The 22,600-nt window shown below is 39.3% G+C and overlaps 2 protein-coding genes across 3 annotated transcripts in view; one reads left to right on the top strand and one right to left on the bottom strand.

Moving 5' to 3' along the window:
• The window catches only part of myt1b (myelin transcription factor 1b), a 102,651-nt gene extending 95,755 nt beyond the window's left edge, over positions 1–6,896 (bottom strand). The window contains 2 exon segments of the mRNA XM_051071023.1: positions 6,162–6,328; positions 6,499–6,896. Of these exon segments, the coding sequence (XP_050926980.1) occupies positions 6,162–6,273 (112 nt within the window). The 5' untranslated portion in view covers positions 6,274–6,328; positions 6,499–6,896.
• A 2,782-nt stretch (positions 6,897–9,678) lies between these two features.
• tbc1d22b (TBC1 domain family, member 22B) lies at positions 9,679–22,600 on the top strand. Of its 2 annotated transcripts, XM_018679330.2 has the most exons (14): positions 9,679–9,986; positions 13,056–13,112; positions 13,446–13,635; positions 13,731–13,902; positions 15,134–15,301; positions 15,418–15,488; positions 15,760–15,888; positions 16,049–16,114; positions 18,003–18,117; positions 18,344–18,450; positions 18,528–18,603; positions 18,795–18,922; positions 19,169–19,264; positions 20,132–22,600. In XM_018679330.2, exons 1-14 carry the CDS (start codon positions 9,931–9,933, stop codon positions 20,258–20,260), a joined length of 1,560 nt encoding a protein of 519 aa, XP_018534846.1. In that variant the 5' UTR covers positions 9,679–9,930; the 3' UTR covers positions 20,261–22,600. The 2 variants fall into 2 exon arrangements, with proteins under 2 accessions (XP_018534846.1, XP_018534854.1); XM_018679338.2 differs by lacking the exon at positions 13,056–13,112 and having other exon boundaries at positions 9,682–9,986.

Raw genomic sequence — 22,600 nt, 5'->3', positions numbered from 1 at the left:
TACAGCATACATGAGTGGAATTGCTGCTGCGGCTCACTGCTAAATGAACAGAGAGAAGCAGACAAGAGAGTGAAAGACACAAAGGACATGATGCTGAGAGAGGGCAGAACATGGGAAATCATTTCAAACTTGATAATATGCAGGTCTGCCATGAGTTCACACAAACACACACACTCTTCACACACACCAGTGTAAGACTGCACTGACATTTCCCTGAAATCAAAAGGGCACAACTGTTACACTGTCAGTAAGTTCTGAGTCTGCAACATAAACAAGACAGATGTATAGATCAATGCAACTGTTTCAGTGTCTCTAAGTTGATGCAGTGAAGTGAGGAGGAGAGGGCCAACTGCTGGAGAGAAAAAGACTGGACTCTACTAAATACTTTGCAACAGTGACATCTGCTGGTAACAAGTTAAAACAACAATATTCTATCACAGCCTTTGGCAGCAACCACACCAGAGGACCAAGCATTCTACCAAACATAGAGATGTAATTGAACTCATGTTTAAGAACTTTCCGCCATGAAAACCAAGTCATTAAGTTCCCAGCAAAACATTACTTCAAGGGACACTTCACCAGTTTTACAGATGAAGTTTAGTTTACTCATCAGGAGGAGTACTACTGTAAAAACAGTTCAACGTGTTCAAGAGTAATGCTCTTATAATTGTATATCAGTTAAAAAGACTTACATGTCTTTAAAAACCAGCATTCATGTCTGATAGCCAGTGAGGAAACTTTGAAATCAAGAATTCAAGAATTCAGGGTTTGGTGTGTTTGTTACAGCAACAGCACTTGGGGCTCCAGAAGCTGGGGATCATGGATAATTCAGGTCAGTGAGTGGGACTACCTGGTTGGAGCTCTGGTTATGCGATTAATAGACTTTCTGTTGTCTGTACATGAAATCTTAAATGCTCAGACTCAGAACTGAATTAATTATCACTTGTGGTTGCAGAGGCTGTTTCTGCTCAGCAAAGTTAAATTGTGTGGCTTTAACAAAAAAATCAGTGTGAGAAACTGAAGGTGTAGGGTTTGACAGAAGTGGGTATTTTTTTTAGATTATGATTGCTTAAGATACACAACCTGGACAGGCTGCTAGTCTATCACAGGTCTGACATATGGTGACAAACAACCATTCACACTCATGTTCACACCAACGCTAATTAGCCTAACCTGCAAGCCTTTGAACTTTGCGAGGAAGCTGAAGTACCCGGAGGCACAGGGAGAACATGCAAACTCCACACAGAAATGCCCCAAATGGGTATTCTAACCCAGAACCTTCTTGCTGTGAGGTGACAGTGTTAATCACTGTACCACCATGCCGCTCTAGCACAATTCAATACACAATAAAAACTAAAGCCACCACAAAGTTAGTTAGCTTACTGGCTCTTGTCAGACAGAAAGGAAGCTCCATAACTCTTTGTTAGTTGGTATGTCTAATAACCAACTGCAGAAAACAAAAGTTTTTTTCTTTTTACTTTTTTCTGCATTAGGATCACATGTCAACTTGTGCTAAAAGCCAGTCAAACATACTGGAATATTTTACCAGACTGGACTGTCAGACCTGTTTGAAAATGAGGTGAAAGCCTTGGCAGCCCAGGTGGAAGAATTAAGCTTAAAATGACCTAATTTTATCATTCATATCAATACTGTCAGCTCTAATATAAATTTCAGCACTTAAGAAATATTCTTAGTTCTTCATAAGCCAAACAGTTCCTGCTTTAAATAGATACTTTATCCACACAACAATGTAATTACCAAGCTTATCATGTCATTGATCCCAATAGTCAAACTGTTTTCTGCCCCCCAATGGGAAGAATGCAGGTTCAGCTGCAGAAAAGACCCCAAGGAGGATACCTCTGCAGGTGGATGATTGGAAAAGTGGAGGTTGGTTCGTTGTTTGAAGAGCAACTAACTGCACCACCCTGCTGCCCCAGTGAGCGCCTCCCTGCTACATCTGCACAGTGTCTTAATGAATAACATAACTCCATCTGCACTGTATCTACAAAAATGGGATCAAAGCCACAACACCAATACCACGTAATAGATCAGTGGTGTCTCTGAGGAATAGGTGCATTGATTGGATATGAGATCTAATGTCTGACTGCTGCCTGCATCTGAACAGCTGTAATTTCTCTCTGATTAGACTTCAGATTGCAATTACTTTCTGTATCGACAACACAAGTTAATGAGACTGTTTGTGCCAGAATCCCAATCTACATGAACTTAGCTGTGAGCATGTATGGTTTAATATGGATGTTTAGGTGTGGGGGGTGCACAGAATATTTGCTAATTCTGTGTGTGTGTGTGTGTGTGTGTGTGTGTGTGTGTGTGTGTGTGTGTGTGTGTGTGCGCGCGCACACGTGCATGCATGTGTGTCTCCAGAAGGCCCAAGTTGATCAGTGTGGAGCGACAGCTGTGCTACAAATCAGAGCCCATTTACTGGTGACAGAGTCATTAAAGCCTGCTCATCTCATAAAACACAATGCACATGGTCAAATACCATTCACTCCGTTCACGCTCATAACTCAGTCTACTGGGCACGCACACACATGCACAGTCACACACGCTAACACACATAGAGGCACATGCACACACACACACACACACTCACAGATGCACATACAAACACACAATTTCTCACAAAGCTAAACCGAGTGTGTCAATTGGAATGAGTGTAGGGGGCCGTTTCTTATGTGTGTGTATGTGCATGTGTGGCTTGTGAATCCATAACAAGTAAGGTGATAATGACAGAGGTAAAGATGGATATTTGCTAAAAGCACTGCAGCAGTAAACACTGTCACACTTTGTCTAAGGGCTGCTTTATGATAAGTGCACACCATAACATACATACAATATCCTCTGTTGTTGTTTTCTCTCAGTTTAGCACAAATACGCAAAACATACAAAACATATGTAGATTCATGCAATTCTACTGCAAGGATAAAAAACATGTACATAGACTCTTTTTTCTTCACAGCCAAGCTGGGATTTCTCCTGCCACCTCTCTCCTCTATATCATCATGTTGCAAAGACTTCACCAATGAAAATATCATGGTGTCATAGAGACGGTAAAAAATATAATGTAATATATTATTATACAAGGTAGTTTACAGCAAAAGGCTTTTGAATTGAAGCAAGAAGCTAATTTAGAATCTATATTTATTATTTTTTACAGTGCATTTAATGCAAAATATAGTTATATAATTGCTGGGTGCAGAATTAATTAATTAATTAATTAATTAATCAATACAGTAACTTCACAAAGAATTTAGATCCTTTTACTTTTTTCACACTTTACTGTATTGTAGATTTAATTGTAAATGGATTAATATGTCATTTTGTCATCAAAGTGAAAATGTGTTTTCAGAAATTCATTTAAATGAAAATGAATGAAATTTCATTTACAAAAGTGTGCTGTGTCACTCCAAACTTTGGTCAGGTGCATCCTGTTTGCTTTAATTATCCTTGAGACATGTCCAGAATTTGATTGCAGTCCACCTGTGGCAAAGCGAATTGATTAGACATAGTTTAGAAAAGCTAACACCTGTGTATATAAGGTCCCACAAGTCACACTGCATGTCAGGATAAAACCAAAGCCATAAAATCCCAGGAACTCTCTGTAGATCTCTGTGTTGATATCATGGTGTGGCACTGATCGGGGCATGGGTATAAACCCATTTCTAAAGCTCTGGGTGTTCCCAGGAGCACAGTGGCCTCAGTAATTGTGAAATAGAGGGCTGTCTAGAGTTGGCTGTCTGACCAAACTGAATAACTGGGCAAGAAGGCCCTTGGTAAGCAAGGTGAACAAGAACTAAATGATCATGCTTACAGAGGTTCAGAAGTCCTCTGCAGAGATAGGAGAACCTGCAGCACTCCATTAATCAGACTTTTATGGTAGAGTGGCTCGACAGAAGCCACTCTGAGGGAAAGGTCAAACAGCATTTTAAGAGCTGAGAAAGTGAGGAAAAATATTCTCTGGTGTGATGAGGCAAAAACTGAACCCTTTGGGCAGAACTCCAAACACTATGTCTGGCAAACACCTGGAACTGGGCATCACCTGGCTAATATCATCCCGATGGTGAAGTATGGTGGTGCAGCATCATGCTATGGCCGCACAAATGAGTCTCTACAAAGTACTGAATAAACGGTCTGAATACTCTTGTAAATTAGAGATTTCAGTTTTTGTTTTTTAATTCATAAAAATTTCTAAACTCACATTGTTATTATGGGTTATTAAGTATAGATTGATGGGCATAAATGACAATTTTATCAATTTAAAATTAAATTTACAACACAGTAAAGTGTGCACAAAGTGAAGGGGTCTGAATACTTTCTGAAGTCAACTTTACAGAACCTTCCTGAAGACCAAGCACAAAAAATGTTCTTTAGTTTAGTTAATGCTGACAGTACCACCTGGTGTCTAAGGAGAGCGTGGGTCAGCCTTCCCCTTCACGGATTTATACGTTAGAAAGTGCTATCTGAGGATTAATGTGCTATAAGCAGGCACTGGGGTGTGAAATGTCGGTAACCTCAATCTGATCTGGGGTCAGCTGCAAGACACTCAGAAGGTCATCAGCTGTGTGTGAGCTTATAGCAACACCTGGGTCAAGCAGCAGTATGGTATATTGGTATATAGAGAAATCTGTGTCAAAAATATGACTAATGTGTGTTTCATGATCTACAAAGAACATTAAACAATCTGTACATTTTAATATTCACAGATGTGCCATCCTGTTCACAAACACAAACAACCCAACTCAAATAAATGTGAAAGAGTTTTACAAATGAATACAAAACACAAATGCATGTTACCTTTAAAACTTACAGTAAACCCTCTGAACCTATCTCATATAGAATCCTGACATTCATTCGTTGCTTACCCACATTTGTAAAGGCCCAGTCACACCAACATCTAAAACTTCAAATCTGGTCTGACATCAGTTCATTACTATATTGACTTACAGAGCAAAGTTAAATCCTCACATTGACTTCAACTTTGCTGAAATTTGACAGGAGAATGTACACTGTTGACCAACAGCTAGCTGTCTTCTTGACAGTGCTAACTTTTAGGTTAACAGAGAGTCCAAATGGAAGACGCTATCGTTGCCTATTTGTAGCACCACCCACTTTTATTTAATCCTTGTCTGTTGAGTATAACTTGTATAAATTGCTCCACAAAAAAGCATGGTTTGAAGGCAGCTATGATAAATAAATCAATGATATACATCAAATAAACTCTGTGAACTTACTGTCCTGTTAGCAATAGTGAGAATTTTTTCCACCTGCAGTAACTCTTGTTGAATTAAATTATGTCCAGTCCTGAGAACAATCATGGCAGGGGAAGTAAAAAACCAGTGCAGAGAAAACTGAGAGAAGCCGCAGGAGCTTACTTGACCGACTAATGGTAGAATGTATGGTGAGGAGCTAATACACCAGCTATAGGAGTTCACTATCTAGCCGTGCAAGTACTTACTATGTCAGCAAGCTTGTAGGACTAAATATTTCACAAAGATATGCAGAAATATTTCAGTGCACCACCACATGGTGTGGCAGGGCCTTGAATCTGGTCTTTATTTGTGGATCATGAAATAAGCATTTATCAGAATTATTTACACTAATTTCTCTCCATAGTGCAGCAGATTATCACCCTGAGTTTACTGTGGCTTTTACTGTGTTTCCATCTGTGATTCTAGTCCAGTATACTGTATATTGAGACTATAATATGTGAGCTCATATACATACAGACACAGCATTCATTTAAGTATACAGTAAATCATGAATCCAAACAGCAGTGAATTTCTGCTGCACTCTTTCTTTCAGTTTCAGAGTTTTTCTGGCATATGTGTCGATTTGCTGGGACTTTTCTCTTACCACATGCTCATTACACTTGACAGTTATTCAGTGGGGAAATCTACAACACACTCCTACAAGCCAGACGATGCATACAAGAATCATTTATGTAGACCAGTGTGTATACTGTCGTTCTGCCATAATATGGTGCTTTGTGGTGCTTTATCAGGGTCAAAAGTTAACAAGAAGGAAGAGTAAACTTTATATGATCATATGTAATTCACATTTGGGAAGTGCACAAACACAATATCCCTCAAACACATGCACACACTCACACGAATACACAGACTTTCTCACAGTATGTTTACCTTTTTCAGAGAATTCACAATCCTTCATGGCCTGGTCACAGTCAGCGCGTGTGAGAACAGCTATTGATGACTTGTTGACCTTGAGATGAAGAACTTGGCTATACATCACCATGTGCCTGAGGAGGAAGCTGAGTTTCTTTTACTGTTCACCACAGTGTATCCATTTCCTTGACAAATTAAATTACATTTCAATTTGTGTCATTATTCAAAGTCTCACTATGGTATCGTTCAGTCAGACCAATAAAACAGTGTTCTCATCTTACAATCTATTTGATCAATTTCAAAGTGTAAAATGTACATGACTTGCAAAGTATTATCTTGGGAAGGAAAAACTTACCTCTTCTGACAAAAGCTGTGAATTAACTCCCACTAAAAAGTTAGAATCTGAATTTCCTTTGAAAAGATAATCCTTCAAATATTCTCTAAACTTTGCACATAGCTGTAGAGCTGAGCACTCGCCACGATGACAGGACAACAAAAGAAAAAAGTTCCTCTTTTCTTAAAGAATGCTGTCGGAGTGGTTTTGTTGCCACTAAAGCATTCAGGAAGAGAATAAGTCACAATGCTCCCCTTTGAGGGGTGTGTGTGTGTGTGAGAGAGAGAAACAAGGGGGTCACACACACCACAATATAGCTGGGGGGCTTGAACTCCACTGAGCATGTGCCATGGAAAAGAACACTATACACTTCTTTTGAAAAAAAAAAAAAAAACAGTTGTCAGTGTCCTCTTCAGGGACAGACATAGCACTAGAATGACCTTTTAGTTAGTCTTTTTTTAAAGTTAAAAATCACTTAGATTTACAGCAGAGACTTCGATTATACTTAGAGAAGACAGGTCTCCCATCTAGAACAAATTTAAAAAGTAGCCATGGTGGGTAAATGTAGAGTGTCGTTTAGCAAACTGTTATGCCCCAGGCAACTTCAGTAGTCCCACACACAGTTCCCCATTGTCCTGCCTTGTGACTCTATAAGTGTATTTCCACTCAGACTACTCTTTTCACACCACTGTTTTCCTCAGAGAACTGGCCACACCAAAAGCAACGCAGTGGCAAAAAGTCACAAGACTTGCTTGAGGCAAGGTTCAAAATCTCTTTTCAAAAAAGTCATAACAAATGGATAATCCCAGAAAATGTGTGAAAGGAGCTATTCTCCACTCATTATGACATGAGATCCACGACACACATTTGTTGGCAGGCTGTAAAAATACTGCAGTAAGTAAACCCAAATATAAACTCTCACCTGGATTTTGTCAGTTGAAGTTCGTTGGATGCTGGAGGACGTGAAGACAGGTGGGAAGCCGTAGTGATTTCCCTAAACAAACAGACATGAGAGAGCACCTGCAATTCAAATGGAGACTGGCACCGAAAACAAAACTAAGGTACGTCTCCAAAACCTCCATTTGCCTGCATTTGAATGGAACATAAGAACTTTAAAATGATCTGTGTAAGTCACTGGAGTCCTTGAGTAAAATAAATAATGATGAAAATAAAATGACTAAGTTTATCATCAAATGACCAAGCCAGTCAGTTTCATTTCACTGCCTACACATTTGTGCTGTCAGCTATGTGCTGTTGATGCAGTATGTAATAAGCAGCATGAATGGAACATTTACAGTAAATAAAAGGTGGTTCAACTGGTTTCATTTTGACTACTGCTCTCTCATTCAAACAGAAAACCCCTGCCCTCATGTGGACAAAGGCTCAACATGCAACACAGGAGAAAAAGAGAAGTATTACTTAGCATCAAATAAAATTCAAGTGTCAGAAAGCAGGGGAAGTGTTTTGATTTGTGTGCTGGTTTGTGGTTTGTATAGCTCATAATAAGAAGTAATAATCATAGATAGGTGGCCAGGGAGTACTACACTTTTAACTATTACACACTAAACTGATCAGCCTATTAAATGCAACCTTCCCCAGTTAATAGAATACATAATCGTACTTATGTTCACCTCTATAGGCAAGTTCTTTTCATTTGCACACTCAAGGTCAGAAGTCAGCTAGACTGGTTGCTGTACAATGAAATCTAGGACCTCAGAGGATTGACAATACTGACAAATAACCTGCTGTACCCTATAGTTCTGTTATCACAGTTGTCAAAATTTCAGACCCACTCTGAATATCATGAGGTCAAAACTCGACACAATTTTGGTAACTGTTGTCAAAATACAGCAGAACTGTAGCTAACAATTATTTTCATTAACAATTAATTTGTCAATTATTTACTTGATAAATTGTTTTATATATAAAGATTTAGAAAATTGGGAAAATGCCCAAACTTTCTATAGCCCTAGATTACACCCTTAACTTTAGTTTACTTTCACATAAGACATGGCATAACTTTATTTTTTCTATGTAATGAACACACAGATAACCCTGGGCAGGGTAGAATTCTACCGTAAGGAAAATGTAAGGCTGTAAATAATGATTATTTTCATTATCAATACATCTGACAGTTATTTTCTTTAATCAATTGATTGTTCAGCAAAATGTCAGAAAACAGTGAAAAATGCCCATTATTATTCCCAGAAGCCCAAGTTAACATATTTGCTTTTGTTGTCTGACCAACCGTTACAAACACAAACATATCGAATTCACAGTCAGAAAAAAACTTGGAAAATAGAAATATTAACTCGAGAAGCTGGGACCTGTGAATTTTTGCTTAACTTAAATGGGTGTCTTGGTTGCCTAGTGGTTAATAATAATAACATTAGTAATGACAATAATAACAGTGCATACCACATTACCACAACATCCACATTTTAACTCCATCTGTGGCAGCTGTGTTGTACATCATCCTCTCTTTACACTTTCCTGTCAGGCAGGAGCAGGGTGATGTACATTCTGTCGTCAGAGTGTGTGTGTGGGGCTCTGTGAAGATGTCTGTGTACCCTCTAAACAATGAATAAATAATGTCACAGCCATGTACACTGGGGGTCGTTAAGTGCCCAACAACACATCTTTGCTCTGGGGCCGTCCAGGAAATTAATCCGGCCATTATATAAAACAGAACCACACCGTTAAGGTGTAACCAGCAAATTGTGTCTATTTTTGCGTGAAAAATGTAACACATTTCCTATTGATTTTTTTGCTCGTCAACAATCGATCATTTAATCTCTGAAATACATAACGTGTCAAAGAAAGATTAAAAAAAAAAAAACGTTTCCAGTGGCAATACCAGTCGCACTTAAACGCCTGATCAGGTCAGGTCACAGATTATCCTGGGTCACCTGTCTCTCGGGGGTCGATCCGTTTGAACCTATATCCTCCTGTTGAAGGAGGGCCTCTTCAGCCATTAAACCATCTGACTGGTCGAGTAAAACATCTAACAACATGCAGGCATCATTATAGCTGGGCTTCAAACAATGCCTTTGCCTTAGAACACTACTTGAAAACTACAAACTCTCCCCTAACGACAGTTTTAAACATACCCCCCGTGTCTGTGTTTGTCTATTCTCGAGCATCCCCGACTGTCACTTCACCGGCTCATCCTATTGGCCACTTTCACTGCACCTGTTCGACCCACCCGCCAATCACACGCTGTGGTCGCTGTACTCCAAGATGGCGGCTTCCAGTGCTCTTTACCACACATCATCGCATTTTAAAACTAAATGTCTCTATCTTTTGGCCGTTTAAACCCATGAGGGAGCAGACCTGAAGGAGCCAAACGGGCCTGAGTTGTCGCCACTGAAACACGGAAGCAGTTTTGCCGTGGTTTGTTCATGTGAGGACCCGGTGTCGGTGTCCGTCTGAAGGGGGTTGTATTATCCGAGTATGGCCACCGAGAACAGGATCAATTTTTGGAGGAGAAACGCAAAGGTTCCCGGAAGGTGTGTTTTCGTAACTCTCTTTCTTATCGAGGCAGTACCAAGTTACATTCTTCTAGTAAGTTTCACGGGGATATTCTTCAAATGATGTTGAGAAGTCGCCGACGGTTAGTACAGAAACGTATTAGTAGCTTCTGTTAGCCTGAGTCAACTCAAAATTAAGTGAATGTTGTCCTACTAGCTCAACGCTGAGCTCTTCAGCTGACTTGAACGTATTAGATGTTACTGTAAATACCACAAGAGTGATCATTAGTTGACTATGTTGTAGTTGTGCGTTTTATCACACTCACTTCCAGACTTCTCAGACCTTCCCACCGTACTGTTTGAGTATGTGTCAGCTGAGAGAGACGGACCTCCATCTCCCCTCTCTGCGGTTTCTAACGCTCAGTGGAGTGGAGGTGTCAGCTGTCACAGTCCGTGCATCGCCCGCCATATGCTTTCTTATTATTAGTGATACACATTATAGGCTAGCTGCAGAGGCCACTGAGGAAGGCTATTCCGTGTTGACGAGGACCATTACAGTAATCTCAGAGCTCTCATTTTGTAATCTCTTTGTGGATTTTGTTAGATGAGTAGCAAGAGCAGAAGTTAAATGAAATACATCCTCTTTTTGTGGGAGTTTTATTGATGACTAAGATGGCCAGTAGCTCATCCACAAGAAGCCCTTGGCCAGGTCATAGTTCGTCTTTGGTGTGCTGGGGAAACGAAGGAAACGCTTACAAAGTAGCTTCGGATTATATAAGGTGTTATTGAAAAAATTATGTTATGTTACTGAAATGAAGTAGTAGCCCCAGTTAGTGGCTCTCATGTGTAACCATTCACTACATTTGACTTAAAATGACGGTTTGTTTGCATTTGTTTCTCTGAACATAGACTTACCATGGCATATGTCCCTGATATATTTGTACAACACAAGAAGAATGTAATGCATTATTTTTTATGAAAATCTAAAACAATACAAGGTCATACCACTACAGATAAATAGAACTCATAACATACACACCTTCTTATTTTGGTTTACATTCATGTGTAATTTTCTACTGCCATCTTTGTTTCAATTAGGCCAGGCAGTCATAAATAATAGGTAAAAAAAAAAAACTCCTCTAATGTAATATCTGTTTTTTCATCAAAATGGTTAGAAGGGTCTTTGAGGATTACACAAGTGTTGTTAAACTATCCTCAAGGTTTTCTCTGGCTAGTTATTTTGCATTTACCACTGTGACTTGATTGTAACTGTTATGAGAGGCATTAAACAGGGGTGAGGCTAGTCTCAGCCTGTAGAGCTTGCTCAGTTGCCATCACAGTAATGGGTTATTATTGGCTCTGAGCATCTGCAGGTATTCTCATACTCTCTTTGCTTTTATTCTCCTCACTCTGCACACTCGTAGAAAATGAACTTCTTGTTGATAAGACATGACCCATTCATGTGTTTGTGTTTATGTCTTTATTGGCCTACATGTCTGTGAAGACTCTTGTGAGTGGTTATCCTGCCCTGGCTCCATGCAACTGCCCGGCAGTGAGGGCGGAGCAGGCAGAAGGGAGGGCAATGTGTTTTGGAAATCTGAGAGGAGAGGATCTCTAAGGAGAGGGCGTTGTTGCCTTTGTTACACACACAGATCTCTCTCAAACTGTGGTGGGTGGAAGGCTGGAAACCCAAACATAAACATATGTTTAAACAAGAAAGTCTTCCAGCCTGTCCTTGAGCCACTCCTGATAAAACAAGGCTGAGGCTGGTAAACAAGAGACTCTGGCACTGTCAGATAATCAGTAAGTCTAGTTCTCCGCCACCAGGCTCACTCTCCATTTATTAATGCAAATGGAATGAATTAGGTTGACATCTTTTAGCCTCAGACTTGAGAAGTTTGACAAAATCTACATACTTGTAGTGATATATATTGCTTTGTGATATTCACATAAAAGTTTCTCAGCTGTTTCTAATGAAGTGCTTATCATTGATGAAAAGTCTGATATACTGACAGAAAACATTGTGGAGAAATTGTAATGGTAGATTTACCATTAGACCACCACTGTTGTGAAAAAAGAAGTATATTCATAGGAAGGTGTTGTTAAATTATCCTTTATCTATCCTTTATAACCACTCTGTAAAAAATGGAGGGCTTACGTCAAAGAACAACCAGTAATTTTTTCTGAAAGCTGTCAGTCTGAAAAGTGAATAGATGATTTATAGGTAAATTATCTGTTTACAAGACTATAGCTAATATCTGATTTGTGCTGTGGACACAGACACAGATATCATAAGGAAAGGTATGTTGTTGGCAATTGTGGGCCTGGCCCTGATCCCATCCTACGACTCTTCACTGTGTCTGCTTTGGGTCGCTAGAGAGTTGGAAAGAAGCTGAGCATTAAGATTCTCACATCCGCTGAACATAATGCCCACCACAGGGTGGTGAAGAACATGGGGGCTGTGCAAGCTGTCCTCTAGTTCTGTTCAATATTCACTAAATACTGACAGTCTAAATAAAACTGGTTTAGGGAAGAACTGAGCTGTCATCTTCTTAATGGAAGGCAGAATATGAGCCTATATTTGCTGTCTCTGTGCTTCTCAAAATACTCCCCACTGTGCTTCAAGCTTCATGAAACAAAATCACTGGCACATCATTGACACAAATTTCAAGTTAATCCCAAACTGCAAATTTGAGCGTGCGGACAACATCTCCTTTTCTTTTGTGTGCATTGGTCTTGCTGTAATGTGTATAGAGCAGGGGGTGGATGTGCACACTATCAACCTCCTTTCCTTTTAATAATTATAGACACAGTATAAATTTAAACTAGAGCAGAGTGTCATTTCCATTTGTGGTTCTTTCCCTTGTATGATCACTCTGATTCTGATTTTAAAGGGATTGATCAGTTTACTGTAATTATTAACATAGGAGAAATATGTGTAGAAAGAGCAACACTGCAGTGTCTGCTAAGATTCCTCTGAACAATAATTAATGCATAGATCCTCTGAAAAGTTCTTCTTGGACTGTTAGCACTAGCTAGGTCAAAGAGTTGGAAGCTGCATGTGTTTCTCTGCACAGAGGTGACAGCATTTCACGTCATCTTCTACAGTGTACAACCAGTTTATGGAGCACAGCATCCGCCTCTCGACCCACGATTGCGACGCACGTGAGTGCTTAACACAACTGGACTGCATGGCGTCATGTCATCCTCGTGGATGCATGTTATTTTTGTCCCTCCCATTTTCAACCTTGTTTTGCAGCTGATTCTTCCATGCTGCAAGGACTTGAACATGTGTCATTTGCATGCACCAGTACTGTGCCAGTGTTAAGATTTATATAGTCCAGTCTATGTGACAGAATTGCAGTGTTTTCTTGCCCTTTTTTGTTGAATTTTCAGTTCTGTTTTATTTTTGCTATCATCTCCTAGAGTTTGCTGTATTGTAACTATGAGTGTTGCCATGAGTGAGACTGTTTGACCTCTGGATCTGTCCTCCTGCAGGTATCCCAAAGACACAAAGCTCAAGTTCAACAATCTCAAGTCTAAAAAGGCCTCGAGCTTCCATGAGTTTGCCCGCAGCACCAACGATGCTTGGGACATCGACGATGAGGAAGACGAAGATTTCTTGGGGACCCCTGCCCCAGCCTCAACCCTGCCATCAGGCCTGCACTCTACGTCCACACAGAACCAGGTGGTCACAAGGCATCATTTTTATCACTGTGCAACTGCAGGCATTGAGTTGGCATTGAAATGAGATATTCTAATGTGTTTCCTTTGTTCTCACAGCCACTGCAGAATCAGGCAGGTGACACAGAAAACAGGATGTCACACAAACTGGCTTTTCCTAGCTCAGAAGCTCAAAACCTCCAAGATGTTCAGGAGGACGATGCAGACTGCGAGCATGTCAATGGCAAGGTTGTCAAGTCCAACAGTGAGGCCCACCTCAACTCGTCCTCAGGTATCTGACTAATGTGCTGCAGTATCATTCTGCACTAAGAACCACAGAGCAGCTTATCAGGTGAAGCTACTTACAGACTTTATCAGGAGGGACCTCACATTACTGTCAGGACCACAGGGATTATATCGGGCCCTTAGCATGTGCAAGACATTGTACTGTACAGAAAATGTTTTTCTAAATGCTCTTATCCCCAGTGTGTTTTCAGACACATGACTATGACTTATGACAATTAAGGTATTTGAATTGTCTTTGTGAATAAAAAGTAATTAAAGTTTACCTTCTCATGAATGACAAATACTAATAATCCTATATGTCCTGAGTGGCAGGCTATTCATCAGCCCAGCGTACCTGCTGTGAATAGTGAGGGTATTCACTGGTCACCTGGATGGTAGATGCCATTTCATGTGTTTTATTGCTTTTTGGAGTTTTTGTTTCTTTGCTTTTTTATTTGCTTGTACTGTTTTATAAGCCACGAGGAAGGACATCATAGATTAAAAAGTTGGACAAAAAAATCACATGCATGCTTAAAAAGACAAACTTTTCAAAATTATAAAAAACGTAGGAGGTGGTCTGTCGCCAGTAAAAAAGGTTCATTAAATGGATCAAAGATAAATAGATGTTTCAACATCTGTCGTCAAAAAGATAATTCAATTCAGCTGTTCTGTTTGGATGAAAAAAGCTTTTGGTGTAACCATTTTAATATGGAGAATCTGGTGATTTCCATTTTAAATGTATATATATTGTTTTGGCTGTAACCATGCTTTATATTAATGTTTGTTAGTGGACATAGGAAAAACTAAATGAAAGAAACCCTCATATAATGACACTACTGCTAGTGGAGCCTATAGATAAGCTGCATTTATTTGTTTATTCAGTTTATAATCTACTTCTCTGATCCCATTTCAGATCTTATCTGCTGCCCCAGTATTTAAATGGGAAGTCCAAGCATTCCTAAGATGACGTGTTAACTATAGAAGTACATGGGGCAACAAAGTGAAGACTCATAAACTCATAATGATTAATTAAATATATCATACAATATGCCCATATATATGCTCATATATGCCCATATTTGCCATAGCTTTGTATGGAGGGTCATTAGTTGAACATTTCGTGTCAGTTGAAGGGGTTTTGATGACTGTTATTTTAACATTGTGGTTCCTTCTTTTTTAATAAGGCACTTTACTATATTATTAAGATTTACCTATTTTTCTTGTACTGCCCTTTACAGTTCACTCCACGCTGCAGAAGCAGCAGTCTCTCCCAGTTCGTCCCATCATTCCACTGGTGGCTCGCATCTCGGACCAGAACGCGTCAGGTGCACCACCCATGACAGTGCGGGAGAAGAGCCGGCTGGACAAATTCAAGCATTTGCTTGCTAGTCCCAACACTGATCTAGGTAAATTACAACCAGCTGAATATACTGTCTGTATCAGTGTGTTGATCTCTGCTGTGGTTTTCTAAAGACTGAAAAAAGCGTTGATAATGTTTATATCTTGCTCCGTGCTGTTATAGAGGAACTCCGGAAGCACAGCTGGTCGGGCATACCAAGAGAAGTCCGGCCCATCACATGGAGACTTCTCTCTGTACGTCTCATTACCTTCAGTTTTTCAATATCACACACTCTTCTCTGTATCCTGTCTCAATAGTCCAAGTGACATTGTCTAGCTTCTCTGTAGCTACTTGCATAAAAAATGCTCACATAATGTGAAAAGTCTTATCCTTCCAGGCAACCTTATCTGCTCGCTTTTCTCTTATCTCAAATGGCCAGCCTGTTCTGTTCCTCTGAAACTGTTCACATAATCAAAAAAGTTTCTTCTCATTGGCCCTCTCTCTTCTCTCTTTTCTCTCTGACAGGGCTATCTGCCGGCCAACAAGGAACGCAGAGAGCTGGTGCTAAAAAGGAAGCGAGAAGAATACTTTGGTTTCATAGAGCAGTATTACCACTCCAGAACAGATGAGCACTATAAAGACACATACAGACAGGTAATACTACAGTTACAAAATTGAGATAAACTTTGAGACTGCTACTGCTCATCTCAGAAAATTAGTAAACACCATGTTATGTTTTAAAGGAAACATGCACAAACATGTTATCTGCTTTGATTATCCTGTTTGACATCTCAATAATCTTTCTTCCTGTTAGATACACATTGACATTCCAAGAACCAACCCTCTGATTCCCTTGTTCCAGCAGCCTGTGGTACAGGAGGTAAGATCTGAACTACAGAGCAGAGGGTGGTGGCATGTGAGTGATTATTGTATGTGTGTGTGTCTGTGTCTGTCTGTCCTCATGCTGGGGTTAGGGTTAGAATGCCAAATCACAACAGAAGTTACCTCAGGGCACTTTTCATAGAGCAGGTCTAGACAGTACTCCTTATAATATTATTCGTCAAGACCCAACAATTCCCACTTACAGCAAATACAAGCAGAACCGGACTCAGGGTGGTCGGCCATCTGCCTCGACCTGTAGAGATGTAAGGAAATTGTAATAATAATCAAAGTAATAAATGTGTGATCACAGATCCAGACTCTACAGCTCTGGTGAGATACATACCATGGATACTACCTTATATAACTGTGTATGATGTTTTACTATGGCACTGTATTTGCTAGCCATTGAGGAAGAAGCAGCATCAAATTAGAACACTACAGAATAACTTTACTGGAAAGAAGAACTCCACTGAGTGTGGTGTGTTCCTCAAATGGTGATTTTATGTAGCTTTACTAAACAGCCTAATTAGGGTTGGGTGAATATCAACAATGAGTTTCATCGTAATGATATCATCATCTTGTGACTATAGCTAATATAGAATTCATATTGAAGTTTGGTTTTATGTATGTTAAGAGTTTTGTCTGATGTAACCCATAACAGCAGGATTAAATATCAGTTTTATTTATTTACATATACACCAGGTATTCAGCCCAGGTTATTAGAGTATTAGACTTTTTCTTAGTTATCACAGCAGAGTTTTTTAACACAAAAAGCTGTACTCACATCACTCAATCACTTTATTAGACCATCACAACATTACATACTGTATGTTTATCACTAAATTTTGATTATTGTTCCATTTATAGTAAAAAATGCCACCACACAGTGAGTAATTCTCATCAGAACAGGAATCAGGAATTTTTGAGAAATACAATTTATGTAGAGGTTTTATTGAAATGATGCAGTGTAAGTATGACGTATGAGATACGCAGTGTTATATTAGTGTAAATATAGATAACATAGTCAAGAGTCTGATTGTACACTTCAGTAAATCCTATTTTCAAAATATCCTATATTTTAAAAAAAAAGACAAAATGATCATCTTGTTTTCCAGTACATGAGTTTAGTAGATCAGTTTCTTTATCAACCAATTTGTTTTATTCAACACACCAACCATCAAACATGTACGTCAATAATAAAACGAAATATTTATAATGGAAAGCCTGTGTTACAAACTGCATAGAGCTTAAAAGATGTGGGCCTTTGCCAGGCCACGTGTTGTTTGTTGTATAGTGGAAAATGTTGGCTCCAGTATTTTTGGAGCTTGATCAATATTAGAAACTAAAAGTCAGGATATCTCAGTTAGATTTCAATTTAAACCATTCTTCTTTAATCTATCTCTTGTCTATCCCCAAAGTAGCAGTAGAGTAGTAGATTATTGAATCATAAGAGTAACCCTTTAATCATCAAAAATACAGCAAGCTACAGTGCTACACTCATGCTGCAAGACAAAAGACATTAAACTACAGTTTACACTACTGTAATAGACACTCATTGCAATACTTTTGACAGTAATCAAATACTCACCAGAGTGATGCTGACATCAGGAGAAATTCTTGTAAACTCATGTCATATTGATTCAGTGATCTGTACACATAATAATAAATGTGTTTGTCTGTCTGGCTCTTTATCAAGAGTTGTATACACTGAGCTTATCGTAAAACACTGTGATTCAAAGTCACTTGCTGTATGCAAGAAATCCTCAAACTGAAAGTTAAGAATCATAATGAAAATAATCCCAGTGGTGTTTGCCTTGGAATCTCATAGTAAATCTGGTGCACACATCTGGTAATTGAACATTTTGTTGTTGTCTTTTCCTCCTCAGGTGTTTGAGCGTATCCTCTTTATCTGGGCCATCCGTCACCCAGCCAGTGGCTATGTCCAGGGAATCAATGATCTGGTCACACCCTTCTTTGTTGTCTTCTTGTCTGAGTTTGTCAGTAAGTAACTGTCAGGAAAATTCCAGCATAGAACCCCGTTATATTCAGATAAGACCAAAATATCTCATGCCATATCTCAGCGTTTTTTGCCATATGATGGTCTGTTTTATGTACCTAGATTTTACTGATGTTCTTACCACATTCAGGGTCATAAACAGTCCTCTGCAGATGTTCATCTGTATAAGTCAGATGATTTGTGTATCATTCATGCTGTTTACTGTTCCAGCGGAGGACGTGGAGAACTTTGACGTGGCAGCGCTGCCTCTGGACACCCAGAGAAACATTGAAGCTGACAGCTTCTGGTGCATGAGCAAGCTGCTGGATGGAATACAGGTCTGCTCACACACAAATGTCTCAATGAACATAAAACAATAAAATGTGCGAGTTTACTGAAACTGATTCGCTTTCAGGACAACTACACTTTTGCTCAGCCTGGAATCCAGAATAAAGTGAAAGCTTTAGAGGAGCTGGTCAGCAGGATAGATGGTAAGTGGATTCCTGTCAGCTGTCATCCATTACTGTAGCTTTCTGTGACATGCTCTGCTCATTCCTCCTCATTTTGTTCTCATTTACTATGAGCTCATTCATGCAGAAAGTGACAGAAGACTGTGTGTGTGTGTGTGTGTGTGTGTGTGTGTGTGTGGTGTGGTGTGGGGGGGTCTATGGTCTACCTACAGAGGACATTCACAATCATTTCAAGAAGTATGAGGTGGAGTACCTGCAGTTTGCTTTCCGTTGGATGAACAATCTGCTGATGAGAGAACTGCCACTTCGGTGCACTATTCGTCTCTGGGACACTTACCAGGTACTGCAGAGTGTACACCATCATCAAACCTTTACAACATAAAAGTAATCCAGTCTGACAGCAGCACAATCTGCAGCCTGAAAACACACTCTGGCTCTCACACTGCTGCAAACATGGTCCATCTCACAGTATTTGTTACATTTCCTAGGTTCCAGAGTTGGGTCAGATTTGGTCACCCTGATTGTCTCTGCTTGTAACTTAGATAGTAGATAAAGCTATGCTGTAATATTGTTCTGTTTTTCACAGGCGGAAGCAGAAGGTTTCTCCCACTTCCACCTCTATGTCTGTGCTGCTTTCCTCATCGAGTGGCGCAAAGAAATTCTCTCGATGGTTGACTTTCAGGTAACAGGGTGTTTATAGTCACTCACACATGTCTAAGAAAGTAACCACTAGCTGTTGCGAGCAGTGCCAACAGATGATAGTGACATACATGTTTATTGTAAGGACACATATTTATTTGTATAGACGCTAAGAAAGACCGTAACAATTTGATATGCAACATTTATGAGCAACTGAATTCATAATTCTGAAATATTGTCACTACTGAATTCTGATGTAACTACCACATGATTATAGTGTTAAATATTTTACTTGAAAAGGCATCTGAGTTAATGTGGTTTGAATTGCCTGCGTTTGAGGGTCAAGTATTACATGACTGAATTTGATGTAGACACTTTCACACTTTTCTGTTTTGTTCATCTCAACTTCCCTTTCTTGAAACACATGACAGTTAAATTGAGGCTTGATTGTTTATGCTTGATTTCCCACATATTCAAGTTAGGCCCCAATTTCCCTGGTTCAATTTGAATAGCTTGATTTTCTTCACTTGAATTGAATTCTTACACCGGAAAATGACTAATTGAATTTGGGCAACAAGTTGGGAGCACAAGTCCACATTTTGAGGAGGTCATATGGCCTGACCCCACCACATATTAAGATATGTTTCTTTGGATCAAAGTTACTGACTGTGTTAACTGACTTATAGCTAGCAAATGTGGATTTGAACTTGCCCAGCAACAGCCTTTACTTCCATACAGGTTGCAGTGTATAAACTGCACAGCAGCGGTGTACATGCACACCTGATCCCACTGTGTCAGAGCTAGAGCTAACCCACATACTTTATGTATTTCTGAAATGCTATACATACTCTCTTATTAACTGCTAAATAGATGTCTTGATATCTTGAAATTATTTCCTGTTGCTCCTCAGGGTCTTCTTATGCTACTGCAGAACGTTCCGACAATCCACTGGGGGAACGAAGAAGTGGGTCTCCTCCTGGCTGAAGCTTATAGACTGAAGTACATGTTTGCAGATGCACCCAGCCACTACAGGAGATAGGCCTGGGGCGTCCACATCACAGCAAACATAGGATCAAACTAGACTGCGTCTGGATGGACACATACTATATGTGAAACTCCAGACATATAGTGTTGTCTCTGCGGTAACCTGGAGGAGACTGGTGTATTCAGGTGCAGCTCCAGGAGACCTGCAGGGTGTTATCTCAGAGCCACTAAACTTATCCTGTGAAAATGTAGTCTACTGATTATCACATTGGATTTGGGTTTATGGTGCAGCCATAGAGCTCAGTGAATAAGAGACTATTTGCAGTCAACGCACTGCACTGTATCAGTGGACTGTTGCAGTATGAATAACCATAGCCATGCCATTTTGGTTTACTTCTACTGTTTTTGGTCATGCAACATTGATTGTCTCTAAAGTAAAGAGTACACTGTACATGCTGTAATATAAAGGGATGATGAATGTTTGTGAGATCATCCTTTTAGTGACAGATGGTATCAACAGATTATATTTTTTTGCAGATTTGTTTTAGTAGATGTTTTACAAGGGAAAAATATTATAAACCAGGCAACTACAACACTTTCTCTTTTAAAACCTGTTTAGTCTGACACTGTTGAGCTGTTCTAAATAAGATGGAGTTTGGGTTTCCTCTCACTTTTTCAGCTAAGACAGCTAATTTGTGAGTAGACATATCTTTTTGGTTCAGGGTTACCAAATCTGCATCGTACAATCAACTAATCATCGTCCATAGTTTGGGCCTCAATTAGTCACTTTAATTGGTTGCCAGTACTGATGTTTTAACAGTAGCAAACAGTAGATACTGTGTTTCATTTCAGGTTGCTTTGGTTGAAGGTGGAGGAACTCATTTGCTATCAGTTTGCCTTCTTGCTCATGATGAATTAGCTGATCTAGAGGATTTTTTAGAATAGCAATTTCTGCCTCTGAATAGATCAGGAAAATTGGAGAATGTGCTAATGCAGGTTTGGAATTTCCCATTCATATGTCAGCTGAAATAGTTGTAATTTCATGTTGGAACTGACTTAGATGAATCCAATTTTTAGACAACTTTTTTTTTGTTTTAGACAGCTGAAATACAATTGGCCTTTTGGCTCAGGAGTGTTTATGTTACCAACTCAATTTGTATGCGTAACAAGGAGAGCAGCAGTCTTCTAAAAAACCTGTGCCACAACCACTGTAAAAACTACATATAATAATGGTGAAAGTGGTGAAAATGTTCAATTTCAGTTTAGAACTGTTTCTGGGGATATTTTTTAATAGAGGAAATGCCCCTGTCGATGCTTGTTGGTACTGATAGATATTTAGTCACACCATCTTACCTGTGGACACAATGCAGCTCAGAATATATGAAGATGCCTTTGTTATGAGCATTTGTAATGTACTCCTTTCTTTTAAAGTGGAACATGGATAAATGCTTTGTCTTTAATGCTTGTGTTTTACATTTGTTTCAGGTTCAGGTTTGGATGCTTGCATATCTGGAATTTTTCCCTTTGTCTATTTGTAGCTGCATTTTTTGTGGGGGTGTGTGTATGTTTCAGGGTGTGGGTGGGGATTGTGTGTTACTGTTACTCATCTACCTTCATTACCAGTGATAATTATAACAAAATGTATGTTTTAAAAATCACAAGCATTAGCCTTTGGATGTGTGTTTGACTGTAGCAATGTTTAAAATTGGGACTTGCTGTGCACTAGATGCCCGGCTTTTATTCTGGTCATTGTAGACTACAACAAATTGAATTGAAACATTTTCCATGATTAGTCATGAGAAGTCTTAATGCATGTCCAGGAATTATCCAGGCCCTGTGAAATGTGCTGGTGCAACCATACATTGAAGTCTTAGTCACTTTATGGTACTGCTGAAGATGCTGTGGTACTGAAATTGAGTTAGTGAAGGAGACCTGTATTTCATTCATTCCTTCTCAGTTTTTTGCATTATTAAGCCACCTGTATGTGTTCATCAATGTTGTTTTACTCTGAATGTTTTGTGAGTGTTACAGTATGCCTTTAGCCTTTAAGTAGGTTTTCTTCATTCAGGTGCACCAACTGATTGTGTCCCTACCATGAGGTATTTGTTCACTCCATGCTGTGCTCATGTAAAAGTCATTTGTCCTCAAACATGATGTTGATAACTAAAGGCTGACAAAATGAAAACCTTTGATTTGTTTCAGAAGTGTTCATGCTTATGGTTCGATAATAATTTGCCAAATCGTTTCTGGGCCAATACAGTCTGTTTTAGAGTGCTTCAATAGTCACTGCTGGCTTCAGCCTTAAATTAAGAAATAATAAATTATTACAGTACCTGCTGTATGTTAACGTTTTGTTTATATTAAACTATTGTTATACAAGTGCTAAAATGTAGAA

This window comes from Lates calcarifer, linkage group LG6, assembly GCF_001640805.2.
Source record: "Lates calcarifer isolate ASB-BC8 linkage group LG6, TLL_Latcal_v3, whole genome shotgun sequence".
Taxonomy (NCBI): domain Eukaryota; kingdom Metazoa; phylum Chordata; class Actinopteri; family Centropomidae; genus Lates; species Lates calcarifer.
The sequence above is the reverse complement of the archived record's forward strand: the minus strand, read 5'-3'. Positions and strand labels throughout refer to the sequence as shown.

What these genes read in the sequence shown, in the direction of transcription:
- tbc1d22b (XM_018679330.2), top strand. Translation starts at nt 9,931, where the DNA reads ATGGCCACCGAGAACAGGATCAATTTTTGGAGGAGAAACGCAAAGGTT. An exon ending in CTTCTTGTCTGAGTTTGTCA is followed by an intron (nt 18,118 to 18,343) that starts GTAAGTAACTGT and finishes TTACTGTTCCAG; the next exon opens with CGGAGGACGTGGAGAACTTT. An exon ending in GCTGGTCAGCAGGATAGATG is followed by an intron (nt 18,604 to 18,794) that starts GTAAGTGGATTC and finishes GTCTACCTACAG; the next exon opens with AGGACATTCACAATCATTTC.